The sequence below is a fragment of the Nomascus leucogenys genome, chromosome 2 (assembly GCF_006542625.1).
Source record: "Nomascus leucogenys isolate Asia chromosome 2, Asia_NLE_v1, whole genome shotgun sequence".
Taxonomy (NCBI): domain Eukaryota; kingdom Metazoa; phylum Chordata; class Mammalia; order Primates; family Hylobatidae; genus Nomascus; species Nomascus leucogenys.
The window spans coordinates 31,312,134-31,336,552 of record NC_044382.1 but is presented as its reverse complement, the minus strand read 5'-3'; the positions used below and the strand labels follow the sequence as shown (position 1 = coordinate 31,336,552).

Sequence of the window (24,419 nt, the reverse complement as noted above, 5' to 3'; positions counted from 1 at the left end):
AAGGAGGGATTACAGAAGACAGGGATAACAGCATGACTTTTCTCAGTATACCTTGCTTTTCATATTTGACTTTGAAAATATATACATACTTTATATAACTAGAAAACAAAATTAAATCTTAAAACAATCCCAAAAATGGAATGTAAAAAAAAGAAACCAATTAATCTAAGTATATATCCAGTTTGTGGTATAACCACACAGAAAGGAACTATTCCAAGTGACTTTTGAACAGAAAATTACTGTATACCATCAGTAGAATATATCCTAATAACAAAAAAGAACAGGAAAAATACCTTAAAGTGTTTTCAGTAATGGCATTGTTGGGGGTAATGTTGATACTGTTATTTTGAAAGTGTTGAGTGTATACAGTGGGATAGACCCAACAAGTATTTATAATGATATCATTGAGAACCAAGATTTTCACTAAGGGAGAAGGGAGTGAATGATGAGTAAGACTGATGAGGTTAAGAATTTCTGTAATCTTGAATGTAAACTGAAAGCATTGTTATGAAATGTGTGATGTGTTTATCTTAGTTTACCTTTGAATATGTGTATATCTCTAACTATACATCTATAGCAGCAGACACTTCTGTCACCCAGATTGTCTGAAACAGGAAATACACAAGATAGCCAGCAATATGTTTTCATATTCTATAGTTACAAAGCTGTCAAAACTTACTAGGGTTATGTCGAAATAACACACGATCTAACATGACCATGTTCCTACTGGCTGAAGAATGAACATTATGAACTGAACATCAATAAGAATAATGACATCAAACCCAGGAGTTCATTATAATATATTTTTAAGTATATTGATTGCTTTTGGAGGATTCTAGGAAACAAACAAATCATTTTGAAAAGTGGTAAATAAAGGAAAGACTTAAGTTTGAGACCAGACTGAGCAACATAGTAAGACCCCGTCTCTACAAAAAATTAAAATATCAGCTGAGCATTGTGGTGTACATCTTTAGTCCTAGCTACCTGAAGGCTGAGGCGAGAGGATTGCCTGAGCCCAGGAGTTCAAGGCTGCAGTGAACTATGATGGCACCACTGTGGTCCAGCCAGGGTTAAAGAGCAAGACCCTGTTTCTGGGGGGGAAAAAAAAAAAGGAAGACTTAAGCATAACTTTCCTATATGAACTGTGCCTCAGGGTAACTAAATAATTGATTAAAGCAAGTTTCTCTGTATAAAAATACTCCAGCTAAAACATTAAGGAGAAATGATAGAATTCAAATATCACAACCCCTAAGGAATTTTTGGATGAAGACAACAATAATTAATGACTGATAACACAACACACAAAATATAGACTTATTAATTGTATAACTCCTGATCAAGTGCATACCACTATCTGTGAAATAGCTTTGCCAAAAAAAAAAAAAAAAACTAACCTAAACTTGAACAAGCCTCTAGATCTAACCACCAATTTTTACAAACTACAAAGAATTGTGGAATGTATAGAGAGACGTGACATGAAGGCAATCAGCAAAGTCCAGACTCTGAAAATACTACAGCAAACATTTAGGGTTTTTTTTTTTTCTTTTTCTTTCCTTTTTTTTTTTTTTTTTTTTTCTTTTTTGAGAGAGAGTCTCCCTCTGTCACCCAGGCTAGAGTGCAGTGGTGTGATCTCGGCTCACTGCAACCTCGGCCTCCCAGGTTCAAGCAATTCTCCTACCTCAGCCTCCTGAGTAGCTGAGATTATAGGTGTGCGCCACCATGTCCAGCTAATTTTTGTATTTTTAGTAGAGACGGGGTTTCACCATGTTGGTAAGGCTGGTCTCGAACTCCTGACATCGTGATCCACCCGCCTCAGCCTCCCAAAGTGCTGGGATTACAGGCATGAGCCACTGCACCTGGCCCACATTTGGGTTTTTCAATAAAAAAGTACTAGAAATAAAAGAATAATAGTTGGTCAGGGAAGCTGTAGAATAAAAAAGACTGCCACATACGTCAATGGCGGTGGGTGGGCCGTGTTTGAATCCAACTCTAGGATGCAAACATTTGATAAAAATTTCTTTATTTAAAAAGAAAAGTTTATAAAACAATCAGAAAAAATAAAAAAGATTCAAGATCTCAGGACAACTACTAGCCTAGATAATTTATAAAGATTAGATAACTGACTCATTTTTATTAGTTTCTTTCCTGATAAGGCAATATGTATTAGATATATCAGAGTAGAAGGAGATATTTTTCTTACATCTATTTGGCTTTTTAAATGTAAACATATATAAGTAAAAACCAAAATGATTTATAATCCCACCACTTATGTAACTGTCTTATTTTCAAAAAAATATTATGCATGTACTAGCGTATGTGCGTTTTTTTTCCTTTTGTGGTTGTGTGTTTATATCCTTTTTAAATATATCCTTTTTATGTACCTAAGCAGCTATATACTATACTGCATACAATAGTGTAAACGTTGTTCTTTTCCTTTGTCTTTACAATATATTTTGGAAATTGTTCCATATCAGAATATAGATCTGCCTTTTTGTATCCATTGAAATGCAAAGAAAAAAAGAATATAGATCTGTCTCATTTTTTTTAAAATGCAGTATAATCTGTAGCACGAATTTACTATAATTTATTTGCTTGCTCCCTTATTGATGGGCATGTCAATTGTGTTAATTTTATATGATATAATGAGTATCCTTATATGTACATCTTGGCACAGTTTTTCGAGTGTATCCATAAAGTTTCTTGCAATGAATTTATAAGGCAACAAGGGTGTGGTGGCTCACGTCTGTAATTTCAGCACTTTGAGAGGCTACGGCAGGAAGATTACTTGAGGCCAGGAGTTTGAGGCCAGCCTGGGCAACATAGTGAGCCCTCACCTCTACTAAAAATTAAAAAAAAAAAAAAAAAAGAAAAAGTTTGGTATGGTGATGTGTACCTGTAGTCCCTGGTACCCAGGAGGCTGAGGTGGGAGGATCATTTGAACCTGGGATGTCAAGGCTACAGTGAGCTATGATTGTGCCTCTGCACTGCAGCCTGGATGACACAGTGGGACCCTGTCTCAAAAAAAAAAAAAAAAAAAAGAAAGAAAGAAATTACAGGCCAAATCCATGTGCTTTTTAAAAGATATTTTTGAATTGTCCTCAAAAAGAGGCTTCACCAAATTATCATCCAGGGCATACAAGATACCCATTTCTCCATGTCCTTACCAACAGTGGCTCTCATCAAGCCTTGGTGGAAATGCTCTCATACTGATACATTAATGACTAAAAGTCATGACATATCTGCTTAGGTTATAAATTGCCTCCCTCTAAACTTATACAGAGAGAATTTAGAGTGTTGTCTCAGCTTGGTTCCAGTGTTATCCAAGCCATTAACCTTTCTTTTGCCTTAGATTGTCACATTGTGGTATTTCAGTTAAAAAACAAAAACAGAACTGGTTTTTTTTTTTTTTTTTTTTTGAGACGGAGTCTTGCTCTGTCGCCCAGGCTGGAGTGCAGTGGCACGATCTTGGCTCACTGCAAGATCCGCCTCCTGGGTTCAAGCCATTCCCCTGCCTCAGAATCCCAAGTAGCTGTGACTACAGGCGCCCGCCACCACCCCCAGGTAATTTTTTTGTATTTTTAGTAGAGACAGGGTTTCACCATGTTAGCCAGGATGGTCTCGATCTCCTGACCTCGTGATCCGCCAGCCTCGACCTCCCAAAGTGCTGGGATTACAGGCATGAGCCACCGTGCCTGACCACAATGGGGTGTTGTTTTTATAGACTGTTGAATTCTGCCTTTGGAAACCATGGGTTTGCTGTGTTGTTATGGTGAATGAATTAGGTGCATAATACTAGTTTTTAAAAAATGAACTTCACGCTAGGTACACCTTGAAAAATTATTCCAGAGCTATAAGAAGAGCTATAAGAAGAAAAATATGATGGGTCATTTCTCCAAAGAAAGGTTTTAAAATGTAAATTTGTACTTAATGAATTAGACAGTGTACCCTAACCTCCTCCTTGCTACTCTTCAGGGATCTCTTCTAACAAGGGCTAATGCTTCGTCTAAGCCGTGAAAAGCCTGCTGTGAGCACTCCCTGTTCAGGGTCAGAAAAACACAATGAACTTTCTATCATTTTAGGTTCTAGGACAATGTTCTCTTGCTTTTCCTTGCTCAGAATGGACCCTTGCTGGGGTAGCATCAGAATGAGGATCTGGTGCAACAGTTCTGCAATAGGAAGTAGGTTCCCCTACTATCATGGTTTTCAAGCTTTTTTGACTGCAGCCCATAACGAGAAATAATGTTTTTCATCATAACCCAGTAGATATACTCACAGAGACACACTATATTCATAAAAAAATTTCATAATGTTTAACCTTATGTTAATAGCATTTATCCTATGTTATTCGATCTATTTTACTTCTTTTTTAAAAATGCTCATCACAGTCAACCAAACTGATTTCACAACTCCTTAAAGAAATTTGACTCACAATTTGTAAAACATTGCATTGTAGAATATTTTAGAGTCTCTTCCCAACCCTCAGAGTCAGATTTATTTCAAGATGGCCCCTGTAAGACAGCTTCAAGCATGTGAGTGACTTTCTTTTTCCTTTTTCCTTCTTTACCATTTACTGTGACTTCCAAATAAGTGACTCTTTTGGCTTATTTGGTAACCATGCTAATTTCTAAACATAAAACCTAGATAGAGCATTTACGTCAGACCCACCCAAAGCTTGTGTTTTAACCTTGGTTCTCTCCTTTCTTTCTTTGATTCATTGATTATGTTTTCTATTGCTGTTTGTTCAATCTGTGTTTCAGGCAGTGTACAGGTATTGAGGCACCAACAGTGAGTAATAGCAAGCATGCATCCTGAGATATATTGGGAATGAAAGCAGCTAATCCAAAAGCATACAGGAAAATATTTTCAAACTTTGATAAATTCTGTGTAAGCACATGGCATTGCATGTAACAGGGGAACCGCATTTAATATGGAGTGTTGGAAAAGCCTTCTGTGAGAAGTGACACTTGAGCTGAGATTTGAAAGGTGAAAAGAATTTAACCGTGTACTGTACAGCATCATGAATGCAGGCACAGGTCACGTCATATCATAAGCTTCTAAGGCTGAAGGGGGCATGAATTGCTAGCTGGAGAATGGAAGGAAAAGATCTTCAAGATAAAGCTGGAAAAATAAACAGGGCCAGACCTCATAGGTTTCTGTAGACCATGGAAAGAGGTGAAGGTTATTTTGAGCCTGGATGACATGATAAAACTCACATTGTAAAAATATAACTGCAAGGTAGAGAATGGATTGAAGAGGTCCCAGATTACACAGACAGAGCTATGAATAGCCTATTGCAATGGTCTGGGTCAAGCATGTTGGAGTAGGGTTGGAATAGGGTGGTGATCTTTTATTAGTTATTTTCCTTACTGAGCACACTTTGCAGTGAATTTCAAATGCACTGGAACCAGACTTGTTAATTTTGGAGCTGTCAACTAAGAAATAAATAAGCCATGATATCCCACCAAAGAAAGTTGCAGAAATGCAATAGTGAGGCTGTGATGAATGATTGAAGTACAAGGAAGCTCTTACTCACTCATTTAAAAAAATCAGATGATATAAAGTTGAATATTCTAGATATTGCCCAATGTGTTATGTTCACATATTTTACTGGACATAGTTCTGGATAATAAAATATTTATCTTCTCTCCCCCTGAGAATTAAAAATCTGAGATGGAGATGGAGGCCTCTGATGTGCCAAAGGAGAAAGATGATTTTTAAGAGCCAAATGTGCCTCCATGATTAAATACATTTATATTTCTACTGGCCAAGGGAAGCATGTTGCCTCTTGCCTGGGCCTCTTCTGTCTTTGATTAATAATCCCCTGCACATTTAATCACTGTTATTAACTTGCCACAATTGGCATCTTTATCACTTTATTCTTTGAATAAAAAGAGCTTAACCCAAGTCCCAGTAAAATGTTCATTCAGGCTGAATTTAAGAAATATATTCTGCTCCCTTGGAGTTAAATGGAATAATAGGAGAAGAGTCCACTGGTCTGTTACCAGGTTTCTGAACTACACCTGGCAGCCTAACATAGTCAACAGCAGGGAGTGAATCACATCTGCTCTGTATGCTAACCCGGTCTGAGTAGGTGGTTTGCACTGGCATCTAATTATGTTTATGGTTAGTACTCTCTTCTCCTGACTTTTGGTACCAAACCCTCACACACCTCATTATCCCTATCGCATCTGCCACTCATCCTAAAAGACCTTGCTTACATCCCACAATCAATCATTCTTTCTATTACCTTAGTGGAGAACAGCCTGAGGTGCAGCAGGTCCCAGGTATGATTACAGTTTCACCAGTTCAATATTGTTTACTGAATGGCCTGTAAAACACAGTGAATACAATTTGTGTTGCTGCAGTTGGAAGGCTTATGTAACACATTGCCTAGAACCAAAGACCTCTCCTCATGCCCAGTACACCAATGGCAGAGATGACCAGCCCGTCATTGCATCGAGATGAAGAATAGTATCTCCCAAAAGGCGATACCAAGCATATGTTTCTCAGGCTTTTACAAAACACTGTTTGAGTTTCTGTCTAAACTCCTCTAAGAGCTTAATTTTTCCAAAACATATTCTGTGTAAATCAGTCTTCAGTGATAAACAAAATTTTATTTATTGAACTATCAGGTGCTATTAATGCTAATTAGAATGTTACCACCTCAGATTAATGCTTCATTGAATTTCTTTTTTTCTGGTGTTTGTAAGTATCCCTTTTGTCCTTTAGCACAATGATAATTATAAAGAAGAAAATGTACTAAGTGCATTTCTCCCATCATTTGATATTTTACATTTATTTCCTCAGCAAATAATTTGTCACGAGGAAGTGATGTGCATCCCTGGGCACTGCTTGCAGGCACTTAATTCTTTGATTCAAATGAAACTTTAAAATGTTATATCCATGACGTTATGTCTAAAGAAACATGTCAAAGAAACATGTCAGAGAACTTGACTGTGAATAGAAATCATGGCTGTGCTTTGAGGGAAACAAAATAAATCAGAGGTAGGAATGCATTTTTACAAGCTACTGTTTGTACACAGCAGAGGCCAATTCTACTCTCTGTGTCTCATTTCCTCTTCTAATTCCTCATCCCTACACTCCTTCATGTGTGAAGCCCATGTCTGATCCTGCCTATTTCAGTGACTGGGGGTCACTGCAGATGCGTGCACAGGGTCCTGTTATGGGATCTGGCTTCTGCCACCTTCTCCAGCCACAAGGTTCCCCCTCATACCTGTTGTTCCAGCAAATCCAAGCTATTCTCCTTTCCCCACTTGCACTAGGTTCTTTCCCAAGTCTGTGCTTCCATGAATCCTATTTTTCTCTGGTATTTTTCAAATTTTACTTTGGCACCTGGAGAACATTTTGGCACTACCATTTGTCAGGTGTTTTAAACTTTGTACGTTTCCTCATGTGAATGGGAGCGTAGGACCAGCACAGTGAGGAAGGACTGGAGTCGCAATTGCAGGGTGTGTCAGAGCCCACAAAGTCATTCAGTAGAAACATCAGGAGATGTTAGCATTATTTTTTAGTTATTACTATGATCACCATTCCTCAAAATTGAGCTCTGGTTTTATCTCTCCTGAGAAGCTTTCCCTTACTTTCCCATCCCCAAGACAGAGTGAATTACTTCCTTGTACTGTGTGCTTAGTTCTTCATTGCCCTTCTTATATGTTTTCCTTATGATTAATGTGGGACATGATTTGTTATAATGTTGCTGGGCAATGATGTTGTTAGTATAGAAAAATGGGCATGAGAATGGTTCAGGGAGTTCCCATAACTCATATTTTATGGGCCTTCTGCAATATATGGTTAGGATGCAACCATTAGCAATAAATAGATAACTTGGGTTCTCTTCATTTTCTGTGTTTTATTGCTACATGAACAAACAGTTATTGAGTGCTTACTGTATGTCAAGCATGACAATAAGTATTATAATTACCCTGTTTATTCATCAGTATGATCAAATGTGGTTATTATTCCCATGTGACCCATGAGGAAACTAAAGGCCTAAGGTGATAGAGCTAGTGATAGACCACCTACTCCCAAAGTCTGAGCTCTTAGCTCAAGAACACTCTGCTCTGATCTGTAGGGTCTCATTTGCCTCTGAGACTCTTTAATGTGTAAATATATTTGATAAGTTTTCTCTTCTAATGCAATTCCAGGTATTCCTTCCAAGATGAGGAAGACATGTTCATGGTGGTGGACCTCCTGCTGGGTGGAGACCTGCGTTATCACCTGCAACAGAATGTCCGCTTCAAGGAAGAAACAGTGAAGCTCTTCATCTGTGAGCTGGTCATGGCCCTGGACTACCTGCAGAGCCAGCGCATCATTCACAGGTCAGTCAAGTCCAAGGAGACGGCCATGAATGTAATGCAAGGAGAGAATCCACAACTGGCTACCTTCAATAAATTCTTACTGAACATGACATTTAATCCTCATTTAATTCTTGAAACAGTACCCTGAGGTAGGTTGATTGTCCTCATTTTGCAGAGTTTTTAAAAGACTGAACACATAGAGCTTAATTTGCCAAAGGTCACAGTAAACAACAAGATCACAATCAATGAATTTTGGTACTATTTTATAACTAAGCTTAGACAAAGAGGAGAAAAGGTGGCATATAGAAACCTAATAAATATTAAATAAATAATTAAATGGAGGTAGCACATGGGGGGAAAGAAATAGAATGAAAAGAAAGGAAGTTCTTTGGGAAAAAAGCTTGAGTCTTTCTAATATTTGCTGTCCTGCAGTCTATATTAAATTAATCCCTAATGTATGTACTGCAAATGGAGGTAGAAAAAGCAATAGCAATGTCTTCTGCATTTAGACCATTAGTAGTAAATAAAGACATACAAATAACATAAGAAACCATAAAGCTATAGAGATAATAGAGAGAAAAGAATAATACTTTATAGTAAAGAAATTTGTAGTTTTAATGATGATTTTATATATAGTATCTCATTTGATCTCTGACACAACCTGAGATAAATGATCAGAGCAGATATAATTAGACTAGAATTACATATGAAAAAACCATGGCTTGTATACATTAAATTATCACCCAGTTTACTTGTAAGAATTGTAAACATATCAAACATCAAAACATCTACTAATCAACATCAAAACAACTAGTGTTTACTGGTTGATGACTTACTACGTGCCAGGCACTCCTAGGTACTTTATGTACATTAGTTTATTAAATCCTCAAAACTCAGCAAAGATTCCACATTTCATTATAATATTCCCATTACACAGATAAAGAAACTGTCTCAAAGATTTGCCAAGGACAAACAGTTAACAAATAGCATAGCCAGGATTTAAACCTAGATCCCTCTGACCTCAAAGTCAGAATTCTATGATACCAATTCACATTACTTACACATATGAAATATATGCATTAATTGATTATACATCATTAAATGAAAAATCAGTACATGTGACTCTGCTGCTGTCATCTCTAATCCTTGAAGAATTTGCTGAGATTTTAAGTACAATTATGTCTCAATTAGTAAAAAGTTGGCTAGATAAAATATTCGACCACCACCAGTTGACATTGACCTGTAATTTATTTTTTAAACCTTTATATATATATTTTAGAGAGATGGAGTTTCACCATGTTGCCCAGTCTGGTCTCCAGCTTTTGGCCTCAAGTGGTCTTCCTGCCTCAGCCTCCCAAAATGCTGGGATTACAGGAGTGAGCCACTGTACTCAGCCTATAATTTATCTTGATGAGTACAGAGCCTATAGATGAAGGTGAAGCATCAGAATTTATAGATTCTCTGTGCAGGTACCACAGGCCAGTTATTTTATTTATTTTTATTTTTTTTGGCCTTGGCCCTCTACATTTAGTTTTTATTTAATGTTCCTTCTTTGGAAGGGCCTGCTTGTATTGGAAGTGTGCTCTTCAGGCACCAGATAAATGAAAGCAGACCAGTTAATTATGCAGGATATCAGAAGTGAATTTGCACACCTGGTATTTTTTCAATAACTAGAAATCCTGTTCTCAAGCATTCATCTTCCCATACTGGTTTTCTGGTCCTCATAGCTCTTTCTGAAGAGAGACTGTTCATACTTGTTAGTCAATGGAGTCCCTCTCAAATTTTCCTGCTCATTCATTCTCCCAAAAATTGCCAACCTCAGCCTATCTTGGTTGTGACATCACAGATACCAGAAAGAAGGCAGTGACCTCGAGAAACCAGCATGGCCTGAGAGCCTTTTCACTCTCTCTCCTTTTCCTGTTTGAAATTGGGTTCTGTCCCTTCTTTCTTTAGGCTTCACGTTCTTGGTCATCAAAAGACCAATTCTCTAAGCATTTTCTCCATGTGTTTAGAACTGTGTTCCAAGAGGAATTCAGGAGGGAAAAACAACAACAAAAATCTTGATACAATTTTTCCCCAAGGAGCTTACTAACACCCAATGTTGTTTTTCTGTTCTTTCCCTCTGTTTTTCTCATCGTTATCATCATTTTGCCACTTAAATCATAAACCAAGGATTAACTTTCTGGTTTTTTGCCTTTCAGTCGCACCCACAGTTATTACTTAGTGCCCGTTCTCAGAAGGGCCTTTTTGTACTGAAATGTCTCCTCACCATGGTAAAGGTATGGAAGGCAAACAGGATGACATTTTGAGTGCAGTGTTAAATTGAGGTGACATCCTACTGGCGTCAAAAACTATTCAGGTGCATTTCTGTAGCCTCTATGCACCTCTCCCCCAACCTCCCAGGTGTTATATTTTATAGGCTTTCATACCCTTTTGTACCTCTCCTGAGGAATTGTGACATTTGGTGTGTAATTAATTCATTTGTCTCCTTTACAAAATTGTGAACTCTGCATGTTTTGCTTTTCATTGTATAACCAGTATGTGAAAAAAATATGAGCCACATGAATGAATGATTGACCAGAAGTTCAGGCTTACAAATAGGAAATATTCAAATACAGGACATTAAATCCAAAGGTCTCAGACCTACTTGTACCTTGGTCTTTACATTAATCATGTAATTTACCATCCAAACCAGGATACTCTGAGAGCTAAAGAGGATGCTATTAATATTAATAATTGCACTGGGAAGAGTCAAAACCCATAAATAATCTAGGCAATTCAGGACCTATGTCAACATCATTAAGGCTTTTCAAGGCAGTTTTTTGGTTTTTTATTTTTCGTAGAGACAGGGTCTGCCTATGTTGCCTAGGCTGGCCTTGAACTCCTGGGCTCAAGCAATCCTCCCGCCTCAGTCTCCCAAAACTCTGGGATTACAGATGTGAGCCACCATGCCCAGCTTCAAATAGACATTTTAATTCTGACGGTGTTCTGATAACCAGGATTTTCTGTTCTCAGAATACCAGATATCAATTTGAAATGGTGTCAAATAGCTTTTTAAAAAATGTACATGGTAAAAGAAGCAGTGATCCCTTTGTTTAAGGAATTTAAATGATAATAACTTTGGCAATCTGAGACTAGGGCTCCTGGGCCAGAGAGTGCAAAAAGCAATACAGAAGAGATATAGGCTGCTCAATACTGTAATTCTTTTTAAAATCTCCTTCTTCAAAAGAATCAGCACGATTCATGTTGTATTTGATTTCAAGATAACAAAACACCTTTTAGATACTTAGAAAGATTAAATTGTAAAATACATGCTGAGTCCCTAGAAATTAAAAGTGAGAATGAAAAAAAGAATCAATGAAAGTACAGTAGATCTCCCGGACAAGGAGACAACATCTGCATAAAACTGAAGATATAAAATACGTGACTTCCTACTTTTAGATTAAAATCTACATTTTGCCTTTGGACATGGTAGAAGATTCAAAATTACCCATAAACAGTCAGCAATACGTGGAAGTAGGAGCAGCAGTAGGCTGCTGTTTGCTTAGGGCTTCCTGGGTACCAGGCTGCCTGCTAAGCACTTGTGAGTTATTTTACTCAGTCTTCCCATAGCTCCAGGAGGTTGATGGCACTTTGTCCCCATTTTACCATTGATGAAACTCTGGTTCTGAAAAATTACTTGCCCGAGGTTGCATGGCTAGTAAGTAGGGAAAGCATCATGTTTAGAAAATACAGAGCTCTTCACCACTCTCAGCATGGCTGCAGCTCTGAGGGGAGCACGGGACACCCATGTATGGCCACCAGCCTCATGCACCCACAGACGGAAGTGGTACATGTGGAATGGACAGACAGAGAACATCCTAAAACTGGAAGCTAAATTGTGTGAGAAAGACAAGTACTTCAGAGAAGTTGGTTTGGAGTAAGAAAGCAAGTCTCATGAGAGCTCTGAGGGTGTAAAGGGGACTTTTAACAGCCAAAGCACACAGCAAGTCTAGCCTAGCAAGAGGAGCTGAATGGATGAAAGTCCTCACTTGTTTCACTGTGTTAACATAGAAGGGGCTCTTTTTAAAATTTTGTTTTCACTTCAGCTTTTCTGCCAGAAATGTCTAGTGTAGTGATGTTTTAAAAAAAACCGTAAGATCTGTTTCTGCCACAAATCCCCATTAAGACATAAATGGAGTTTTATATTGTGGATGTTTAAAAATCCATGGACTTGAACTTTTGGTAGTTTCCCAAATATGTAGAATATTCAGCTAGTTTTCTTCAATTTCAGAATCTTTCTTTTCTATCATTGTTAAAGACGCAGGGTTGCACAATAACCATTAAGTTTGAATTGTGCAATTAGACAACTTTCTTATTAGTCAAGAAGTCAAACTTTTTGTGTGAGTACAGCTTGAAAATCAGCTTTAGTTTCCAAAGAATGGCCAGTTTGAAGTATAATATTCTCTTTTGCTTACTTGAAATCTGCAAATAAATGCTTTAAATTATGGACAAAGTGATTATTTGCTTTTATTTAAAAAATAAGGAAAACAAAACTCATTACAATCTCTTCTACAGGGTTAGTACTACTCTATTTGTTGATTGCCACAGCCTCTCCAATGAACAATCTGGTGGAAAGTAATTATTTAATAGTATAATCCAAAGACAAATTTCTGTTTACTCCCTTGTCAGATCTTAAAGAAGACTCAATTATGAATTTAAGCTAACGAGACGGATTGTTTGGGACAATTAAATAGTAAGTCATTTTGGGTCAAAATACCATTTGAGAGGATGGTTGATTGTTTTTTCCCTCTGAGAATTACCCCCCACTATAACGAGGTTATAACTCACTGTTTGCTAAATTTTTATAGGAACAAGATAAAAAATCTAATTAGAGTAATTTGTGTAAGTAATTGCAGTCCAACAGAGAGAGTTGCAAAAATTTCATTTCCCATTGAGTACTGAAATGTTGAAGAGAAATAAAAGAAAATTTATGGCTGTGTAGAAAAACACAGGATGGTATTTTTATTTATCACCTTTACCTTCTTTGCTGTACTCATTGGAACTAATAACTGATTCCAGGTTCATCTTAGGGACTGTATAAGATGCAGATAGAAATTATTTCTCACACCTGACCTCTTGGGCTGGAGTAGCTGCTTATGAGAAGTTCCTATCATTCTTCTAGAAATCAGTACCTTGACAATGAAGAAAAAAATCTTACGAATAATGCTTCTAGTCCAAATATTTATTCAAAAATTATTTATTGGGTACCTATTTGCCAGTGTTCTGAATGCCAGGCTCCCATGGGGAACAAGACAATCCCCCTGTCATATGAAGTTGTTAATATTATAGTGTGAAAAATAGTCAAGTAAACACTTCAACATTAATATCAAAAGGCTTTCAAATGTTGTGGCATGTGCCATAAAGAATGAAAGCTGTTATGTGCATATCCTGAGCTATGCATGTGTGCCTGCATGCACGTGCGCACGCACACACACACACACAATACGCTTAGTTGCATCTTCCCAATGCTCATGGTTATGCCTCTAATTGTAGCCTCTGGACCATGATATTCTATATAAAAAGCTGTCTTCCCCTCTCCAATCTTAAGCCCTCATAGGTGGATACTACACCTCACTTATGTTTTAATCTCCAGCAACTTGCACTGGATCTAAACTAGAGTGCTTGCTGGATAATTCAATGACTGAACAAATGAATGAGGACAGTATGTACATGTAACCATTGGGTGAGTGCAGAAGGTAAAAGTTGCTGTGGAGGATGTCATCTCCAGCAAATTCTCAATTTATTCCACACATTCCTCCATGTGTCCACAACATGTGGGGTTCTGGGATGCCTTTCCACCATGCTGGATTAGTTTTGTATGCTGTGTAACAAATTCCCACAGACCCAGTGACCAGAAAGAACATACCTTTATCAGCTCGCAGTTTCTTTGGGTCAGGTGTCTGGGCACAGTCTAGTTGGGTTCTCGGCACAGCTGCCATTACGGTGTCAGCCGGAACTGGGTTCTCTTCTGGAGGCTGAACTGGGCAAGAATCCACTTCCAAGCTCAGTCAGAATGTTGGCAGAAGGTATCTCCTTGTGGCTGTAGGACTCGTGGTGGCTACTTTCTTCAAATTTAACAAGAAGAATACTGTAGAGTGAGTTGGCTAGCAAGACAACAGAGTACATATACTTGAATAATGATATATAACATTGTAACATAACTCAGTCACAGAAGTGAGACTATCACATCTGCCGTGTAACGTCGGTTAGAAACAAACCATGGAACCAGTCCATGCTGAGGGGCTGGAAATTATGCAAGGGTGTGAACACCAAAAGCTGGGAATCCTGGGGGTCACCATACAGTCTGTTCACATTTCCTCTAAAGAAGTTGCACTGCATCACAGTTCCATACCAATTTCTGCTATGACCTTAAATATAGCCCTGAACTTCCCTGTCAAGGAAGAAGTGAGGAGGTTTCAACAAGTGATCAGAAATGATTCTTTTATATCTAAGATTCTAGGATGATTTCCTCTCTGCACTGGTAGGCTGCTCTTCAAAGTATGACCTCCTCGTTGTTTCTCTGCTCTACCACACACTCGTTCCCCTCCAAGAATGCTGCCCAACTGTAATGACCTGTCTAGAGAGACTGTGATAGTGACTTGTGATAAATGGCTATTAGCACATTTACCAATCAAGGTCTTGTTTGCAATTTGGTTGTGGGCCAAAATTATGTTTGTTTTAACGGAGGTCTTTAGTTTATTTCAGGCAGAGATCTGGGCTGGAATGTCACCTTTGTGTCTAATTCTCACACGCTCTACTATCTTAGCAGTCACATTTTATTTTCTTGAGATGATAATTTATAAGAAAAAATAAGAACTTTCTGCAGCTAATCATTTTAGTCAATGATCATTGAGCGACAGGTGAGCTCCTACTAAATAAATTTGCCAACACAGTGACACCTCAGGTTTCTGAAGCATGTGGGAATGAGTCATCTGGAGAGATGTTTTTCTAATTCCTGGAAGTATTTCAGAGTTTTTTAACTATTTAATTTATACTACAAAGTACCTATGGCACTTTTTTAATGACTTAATAGGAGCTATCACTTATTGCTTATACCAAGAACTGCATACTGTGCTAATTGGCAGGTTCCACACACCACCTAACTTGATAATCAACAATTCTCTGAGGGGATTAAGCAACGTGCCAATATACAGTCAGTATATGGGGACCAGATTCAAATGTAGAATTACCTTCTTCAAAGGCCCTGTTCTAAATATAGACACCCTTACTTTCACTCTTATAATAATAAGATACCCTCAAGATCAGATGAGCTGTTCAGTGCTGTTTACCGAATAGCATAAAACTTCAGTTTAGATACATATTTTAGTGGGTAGGTACTATATGTTAATTTGTGCTCCCTCAGAAAGATTTGTTGAAGTCCTAACCTCCAGTGCCTCAGACTGTGATCTTTTTTGGAAAGAGGGTTTTTACCCAGCTAATCAAGTTAGAATGAGGCCCATTAATGTAGGCCCTAATCCAGTATGACTGGTGTCCTTATGAAAAGAGGAACTTTGGACACAGAGGAGCATACACAGAGTGAAGATGATGGGGATGTAGAGAGACACAGGGAGGATGACAGGTGAAGATGGGGGATTGGTGTGATGGGTCCACCAGCCAAGGAATGCCAGACATTGCCAGCAAACCCACAGAAGCTGGAAGAGGCCTGGGAGGAGTCTCCCTGAGAAGTTTCAGAGGGAGCATGGGCCCTGCTGGCATCTTGATTTTGGACTTTCTACCTTCAGAACTGTGAGAAAATAAATTTATGTGTTCTTCAAGCCACTGTTTGTGTTACTTTGTGACAGCAGTTCTAACAAATGAATATAGTAAATACATTTTTATTGTTTTCTTTGCTGCTAATATTTTAATCTTTGCTTCTCTAGTAGGTGCTACTCAGAGCACCTTCTGTCCTCACTCCTAACATGCTGCTTACAATACATTATGGGATAGAAGACCAAGTGACAAAACTTGTTAGTATTGTTTGTAAAATTAAACTAATCCAAGAGAATATTCAGTAAGTCAAGTCCATTGGCGTTAGTATACAGTAACCTATTTTAATGTTGCCAGAGACTATCTTTGCTTACTTTTGTATTTCAGGTTTGGGAAGATATTTTCAGTATCTGTGGCTTTTTATACCGTTTCTCTTGTCCAAGGTGTTTTGTTTTGCTTTTATATATCTATTAGGAAAGTTAAATCTTTTCCATTTTACCAAAGCTACATGTCCAGTATGAGAACATTTAAAGTCTAAAAATTATCTGATTACTTATATTGTATGTGTTCTGCTTGATGCTGGCTTTCTTTCAGTGTATTGATAATAGTTTGTGTTTGTTGCAGTGGAATAATAGACTTTGGTTTAAGCTATCATCTGTGGAGTGCTTAAGAAAATGCCCTTTCTTTTTGTTTTGGTAAATCTTCTTTTCAGTAGACCACAAGCCCTTGCAAATGTTCTCTTTTTCTAACTCCCATAGCAGAAGGGCCACTTGAGCCTCAAAACAAAACGGCAGTGCAGTAATGAGGGTATTAGGTTGATGTGTTCTATTCAGCACCTGCTCCCGAGCTACCGAATAATGAATGAGCATGAATTACACATTGTGAAAACAGGAGAATCTGCCTTCTTTGTGTTGTATGCATCAATTTGTGAAAACCTATGTGAAAAGGCAAAGAGGACTGCTTGTGTACAGGTTAACATTTAACTAGACTGGCAGAGCTTTTAATAATTTCTATAAGGTTAAGGGCTTCGTTAATATGCAACCTGTGATTTGGTCCAAGTTAAATTTTACTTTGCCCAGAATACATTATAATATAAAGCTTAAACTTTATTCTTTCAGGTTTAGTCATTTAACATGTAATATTGATCAATTATGCATGTTGGACACAGAGCTCTGAATAGAGCTTTGAAATATAAAACTATGGTTTTAGTCCTCTTAGAGCTATGATGTTTGGTAGGTTAGGTGAAGTAGACACATTTTTGACTTATAATATTTTCAGCTTACAATGGGTTTATCAGTGCGTAACCCATTGTAAGTTGGGAAGCATCTGTACAATGGTATAGATGTATATAATGCATATAGTTTTATACCCTTTTAAGACATAATACGAAGATATTTTATTTGCTCAAACCTTGTTATGCAGTTTTCCACTGTGATATTCACATGCTGACAGTGAGGCTATTTGCATGGTGTTTATCACCAGCAGTGAACAGCAGCATTTGAATTATGTAGTGGCTTTGCCAGTTACCAGTGGGGCAACTTGGGCAAGACACTCAGCACCTCTGAACCTCATTTGTTTTATCAGTAAAACATATACATGCTTCACAGGCTGTGGTGAGGATATATTCTAATGAATATACAGTCTTACATAAAAACATTCAATAAACTCTAGCTACTCATTTATATTAATTTATTATACCCATTTGCTTTGAGTTATCTTCTTTGCAATAAGCTGTGGGAAAAACTTACTGTTCCTTCTCATACTCCAGTATACATCATCACCCAAATCATTATACATTCTTATATAATGTAAACATTAAGAAAGAACAATAACCTTACTAAAAAGCAGAGTGTGGTATGGTAGAGAGATTAAGAGGCTTTGGAATAGTTACATCAGGGATCAATTTGTGAGTTGTATGACTTCAGGCAAATTAATAAACTGAATTTCTTTACATTTTGTTAAATAGGTATAATAACATTATCTATAAGAAAGCAGGAAAAATATGAACAGCTCCTATTATAATGCTTGTAAAATCAGGAGTGCTTAATAAATGGAAGCCACACTGCGATTTTCCAGATAATTGTGAAACACTTATGGGCCATTACAAAACCATAGGAAATTAGAAGTGAGGAGTAATTTGGAGGTTGACAAGCCCTACCTTCATCTAAAGGCAGGATTTCTTCTGCAGTCTCCCTAACAAGGTATCATCATACCTCACGGATGGGATAGTCACTACCAAATAAAGTAGTTCATTTTCAGACATGCGTAATCTTAGAAAGTTCTTCTGTTGATTCACAATTAGCCTTATGGTTCTGTTGCTGCCTATTGGAGTTTTACTAAGTGTACAGTCACGCAGGGCTTCCACTCAGTCACCACCCACTAGTACTGTTGTACTGGTAATTTATGGATGGCATCCATTCTTACTGGTCCATGTCCCATTCTGATTTGTGTTTGTGCCATTTTTAAGTGTTTTGAATATTAACCCTGTTTTTAAGTGTTTTGAATATTAACCCTGGTATCAGATAAACATGGAGTCCTGACTTTTTCCATAATCATGAATAACAGTGGAATAGTTACATCAGATTTGTGTGCCACTGTGGTCCCATCTATGAAATAAGGATAATAATTGTACCTAGTTCATAAGGTTGTTTGAGGATAGTGTGGAATAAAGTATAAAAAGGGCTTAGCCTGGTTTCTCAAATATTGCAATAAATAAAACTTAGCATCATGATGCTGTCACAATGGTTCAATGGTAATTGAAAACATCGATTCATCATTTAACATCCTCAGCTTATCAGTTTCTCACTATCTAGCTCTTCTTACACTGGACACTTCCTAATTATTTGTTCAATGTTTTCTGGAAGTTAGTTGAACAATTACTGTGTGCCAGATACTACACAGTAGTCTCCCTTGATGCATGAGGGATACGTTCAAGACCCTCAGTGGATACCTGAAACTGCAGGTATTTCCAAACCCATATGTAGTATGTTTTTTCCCTTTTGTACATACCTATGGTAAAGTTTGATTCATAGAGTAAGAGATTAACAATAATAATAGAACAATTATAACAATATGCGGAGTAAAAGTATGTGAATGCAGTCCCTCTCTCAAACCATCTGATTGTACCGTACTTACCTATTTTTGGACCACAGTTGACTGTGGGCAACAAAGTAAAACTGCAGATAAGGGGGGATTACTATACTATGAGTTTTACATGTACTATTTAACTAAATCATTACAACTCTATAAAGTAGATATGATTATTGTCCTCAGTTACAGATGTGGAGGGCTGAGTCTCAGAAAGTTTTATTACCGACATGGTTTTGGTCCCAACAGAAAACCTCATAATGGTTTAAACAAGAAAAGAGATTTATTATCTTAAAAAATCAGAAAATCCAGATGTGTGCTGGACTTAGAGGGTATCTTGATTCAACAACTCAGCAGTATCACCAACTAGCTGGTTTCTTTCACTCTCTTCTCTCCTTTCCATGTGGCCACTTCATCCTCAGCTTGTTCCTCCATGTGATTGCAAGAAAGCTGCCTGCTGCCCAGGGCTCCATGCTAAATTCTTTAAATCTAAAGAATCACACTCCTTCTCAAAACTCTCCCCAGGACAGCAAGGAAGCTTTTTCCTCAGAAGCCCAGAACATAATTCTTTCTGATACTCAGTGGCTTAAATTGGGTCATCAGCCCATCCCTGAACCAATAACAGGGCCTGTGAGATGGGATAACTCTTACTCAGGCCTGACTCACATAATCCTTCCCTACAGTCAGGGTGGAGTAGGTTTCCCAAAGCACACAAAATACAGTGTGTGTGTGTGCATGTGTGCGTGAATGTGTGTGTTACAGAGAAGTGAAAATACCCAGTTGAAAATTGAAATGATGATTAAGAGAATGAAGAATGCATATGAGAAAGGTAATCAAAATGACCATTAGTAAGCTGCATAGTCGAGATTTGAGCCTTGGTCATTTGACTACAGAATTATTACTCTTAAACCTCTACTATCTACTGCTTCCCATATCAACCTAGAAATCCCTGGGGTTGGATAGGACCATTTGTGTTTGAGACTATTACCAACATTACTAAGTACTATACTAAGATACTCATGCAACCTAAAGCATATATATGTGAAGTGTGTATATGTACACATATATATATATATACGTACACACTCATACACTACACACGATATAGCCTATACAGGGCTCATGTTTAATCTGCATACACTGGTCTGGCCATATCAGTTGTATTTCAGTGTACTGGCTGATGAAGAGGTCATGCCTGAGCTTTCCTGCTACTCCAGCCCCTTTTCCAATCTCCCCCTCATCCCCCACCCCCTCCCTCCCTTGACCCACCAACTGAAGTGCTAACTCCTGGCCCAGGAGAGGTCCTTCAGGGCACTGCCCCTGGGCTTCCATCAGCATCCCTTCTGATGAAAGGATGACTGTGCTGTTCTGGTTGTTAAATATTTTGTCTATCACCTCTGGCTATTTGTAAATATATATACTTACATGGAATACTACATATGCCCACTATATTTCAGTAAACTTTAGTGTGCTAAGCTCTAGAGAGTTTAGATCATTTGTCCAAGATTACATAATGAGTGACTGGGATTACAACCAAAGATTGTGAGGTACAATCTTAGGGCGATGATACCTAGTCTTTAATCATCTAACCCTGACAGCCTTTCACTTCTGCCCACTATTCCAAACTGTTTTTCCTTATAATTTTCCCTCACTCGCTCTTAACATAGGTCTGTTTTTTGAGACCAATAGCCCATGTGTGACACCCTAAATAATATGTTACAGAATTATATGTATAATATTTTTCCCCTCTCCAGAACTTGGCGATGGCCCAGTCTAAGAGACTGTTATGTGGCAAAGAATTAAATACAAACTATGGACCATCAAAAGGCCATGGGACACTGAAGGAGTTGATTTTGGTTTGGATATACCGATTCCCTTGTTTGCTATTTTCATGTACACATACTGGTATAGGATTGCAGGGTGAGCAACTTGACTCCAGGGGAGGCGCAATGAAGGGATGTAATTAGCCTGTTAACTCTGCTAATGTCTTGTAAAGTCATTCAAGTGAGAACAGCAGATACGTCAATTCCTCCTTGGATCCTGCCACAAGGAGCATTGTATTTCCACTCTGCTATTTATGGTTCTCACAGCTGGAATCAGCTGGTTCAGCAGGACATGGCTCTATTTTTTTTTTTATCAAACCAAGATGCAATGAAGAATTTCCAAAGTATGCGTCCTAGAATTTCCCTTTATCACCCCCAAAATTGCATAGTCCCTCTGAAATCATAGGCTCATAACAGGCATAAATCACTTCTTATTTATTACTCTTACTCTAATACATACTCATACACTTACTGGAAAGTCAAGTTTCTTAGTTGGCCAGTGGTAAATGTGGCGCATCTGGCACACAGGGTTTGTTTGGGTTGTTTTGGGGGTGGGGATTGGTTGTTTTGCTTTATTTTGTTTTCTCTTCTCTTCTTAGGGGAAAAAGACATGCAGGGCTTACTATTCCAAGAATTTGAGAAACCAGGGGGCCAGGATTCATTCACTTTTATGACAAACAGTTATTCGAGCACCTACTTTATTCTTGGGTACTTTTATGAGTCCAGGGGCTGCTGCATTGAACAATACAGAAAAGAAGTCCTTTCACTTAGAACTTACATCCTAGTGGGGGCTGGGGGTTGAGAGAATGAAGCATTCTTACAAAGAATGTTAAAAGTGAACTATGGGCAGGAATTGAGGATATGAGTTTTGATGTATAAAGAAAAAGTGACAAGGTCAATAATTGGTGGTCTTAGTGTGATAGATATGCCAGTTTGGAAATTGTATTGGATAAATGCTAGTCAGGGGCTAGGCTGTAGTTACGACAAGGGGATGATTAAGGAAGTGAGAATAAGGAAACTATTGGTGTGGGATGGATGAAAAGATTATTGGAGGCAAGTCAAGGAACTGAGAGGCCAGGGTGTTGGATGGAGCATTCATGTAGATGCTGAAGTCACCAAGAATGATAAATAACAAGTAAGAGGGAATTCATCATTAGCTATCTGCTTATGATATTGATGTGTTTTGGCTGTGTCCCCATCCAAATCTCATCTTGAATTGTAGCTCCCATAATCTTCATTTGTCATAGGAAGAATGCAGTGGGAGTTAATTGAGTCATGGGGGTGGGTTTTTCCAATGCTGTTCTTGTGATAGTGGGTGAGTCTCATGAGATATGATGGTTTTATAAAGGGCAATTCCCCTGCACATGGTCTCTTGCCTGCCTCCACGTAAGAGGTGGCTTTGCTCCTCCATCACCTTCTGTCATGATTGTGAGGGCTCCCCAGCCATGTGGAACTGTGAGTCTGTTAAACCTCTTTTTCTTTATAAATTACCCAGTCTTGGGTATGTCTTAATTAGTAGTGTGAGAATAGACTAATAAAGCCAATTGGTATGAGGAGTGGGGCACTGTTGTAAAGATACCCAAAAATGTGTAAGCAACTTTGGAACTGGGTAACAGGCAGGGGTTGGAACAGTTTGGAGGGCTCAGAAGAAGACAGGAACATGTGGGAAAGTGTGGAACTTCCTAGAGACTTGTTGAATGGCTTTGACCAAAATGCCAATAGTGATATGAATGAAAAAGTCCAGGCTGAGGTGGCCTCATGTGGAGATGAGGAACTTACTGGGAACTAGAGCAAAAGTGATTCCTGCTGTGCTTTAGCAAAGAGACTGGTGACATATTTCCCCTGCCACAGAGATCTGTGTAACTTTGAACTTGAGAGAGATAATTTAGAGTATCTGGTGGAAGAAATTTCTAAACAGCAAAGCATTCAAGAGGTGACTTGGGTGCTCTTAAAAACGTTTAGTTTTATTCATTCACAAAGATATGGTTTGGAATTAGAACTCATGTTTAAAAGAAAAGCAGGGAATAAAAGTTCAGAAAATTTGTAGCCTGATGATGGAATAGAAAAGAAAAACCTATTTTCTGAGGAGAAATTCAAACTGGCTGCAGTAATTTGCATCAATAATGAGGAGCAAAATGTTAATTGCCGAGACAATGGGGGAAATGTCTCCAGGACATGTCAGAGGTAGCCCCTCCTATCACAAGCCCTGAGTCCTGGGAGGAAAAATGGTTTCATGGGCTGGACCCAGGGCCTTGCTGCTTTCGTAGTCTCAGGACTTGCTGCCCTGCATCCCAGCTGTTTCTAAAGGGGCCAACATACAGTTCAGACCATTGCTTCAGAGGGTGTAAGCCCCAAGCCTTGGTAGCTTACACATGGTGTTGGGCATGTGGATGCACAGAAGTCAAGAATTGAGGTTTGGGAACCTCTTCCTGGATTTCAGAGGATGTATGGAAATGCCTGGATGTCCAGGCAGAGGTGTGCTACATGGGCAGAGCCCTTACAGAGAACCTCTGCTAGGGCAGTGTGGAAGGGAAATATAGGGTGGGAACCCACACACAGAGTTCCCACTAGGGCACCACCTAGTGGGGCTGTGAGAAGAAGGCCATCATCTTCCAGACCCCAGAATGGTAGGTCCACCAACAGTTTGTACCATGTGCCTGGAAAAGCTGCAGACATACAATGCCAGCCAGTGAAAGCAGCCAGGAACGGGGCTGCACCCTGGAAAGCCACAGAGGTGGAGCTGCCCAAGGTTGTGGGAGCCCACATCTTACATCAGCGTGACCTGGATGTGAGACATGGAGTCAAAGAAGATTATTTTGGAGCTTTAAGATTATACTGCCCTGCTGGATTTCAGACTTACATGAGGCCTATAGCCCCTTTGTTTTGGCCAATTCCTCTTATTTGGAATGAGTGTGTTTACCCACTGCCTGTAACCCCATTGTATCTAAGAAGTAACTAACTTGCTTTTGATTTTACAGGCTCATAGGCAGAAGGGACTTGCCTTGTCTTAGATGAGACATTGGACTGTGGACTTTTGAGTTATTGCCAAAATGAGTTAAGACTTTGGGGAATTCCCAGAACTGAGGGTTCCTCCCCATTTTAGACCATATAGGTAGCTTCCAGACATTGCCAAGGCATTTATAAACTGTCATGGTGCTGGTGAGAGTGTCTTTTAGCATGCTCATGTATTATAATTAGTGTATAATGAGCAGTGAGGATGACCAGAGATCACTTTTGTCACCATCTTGGTTTTGGCCAGCTTCTTCACTGCATCTTATTTCTATCAGCAGGGTCTTTATGACCTGTACCTTGCAAAAACAGTCTTGCTGATTACTAAATTCCTATCTCACCTATTCAAGATGGGGTCACTGTGGTCTGAATGCCCCTGATAAAGAGAATCCACACTATTCAAATATCCCCAGTTGATTCTGAAGCATATCCA

At 38.6% G+C, this 24,419-nt stretch overlaps 1 protein-coding gene across 2 annotated transcripts in view; it reads left to right on the top strand.

Moving 5' to 3' along the window:
• The window catches only part of STK32A (serine/threonine kinase 32A), a 180,206-nt gene that overhangs the window by 82,411 nt on the left and 73,376 nt on the right, over positions 1 to 24,419 (top strand). For both annotated transcript variants that reach the window (XM_030826935.1, XM_003266595.2), the window contains exon 5: positions 8,166 to 8,339. In XM_030826935.1, the coding sequence (XP_030682795.1) occupies positions 8,166 to 8,339 (174 nt within the window). The remainder of the gene's footprint in view (positions 1 to 8,165; positions 8,340 to 24,419) is intronic.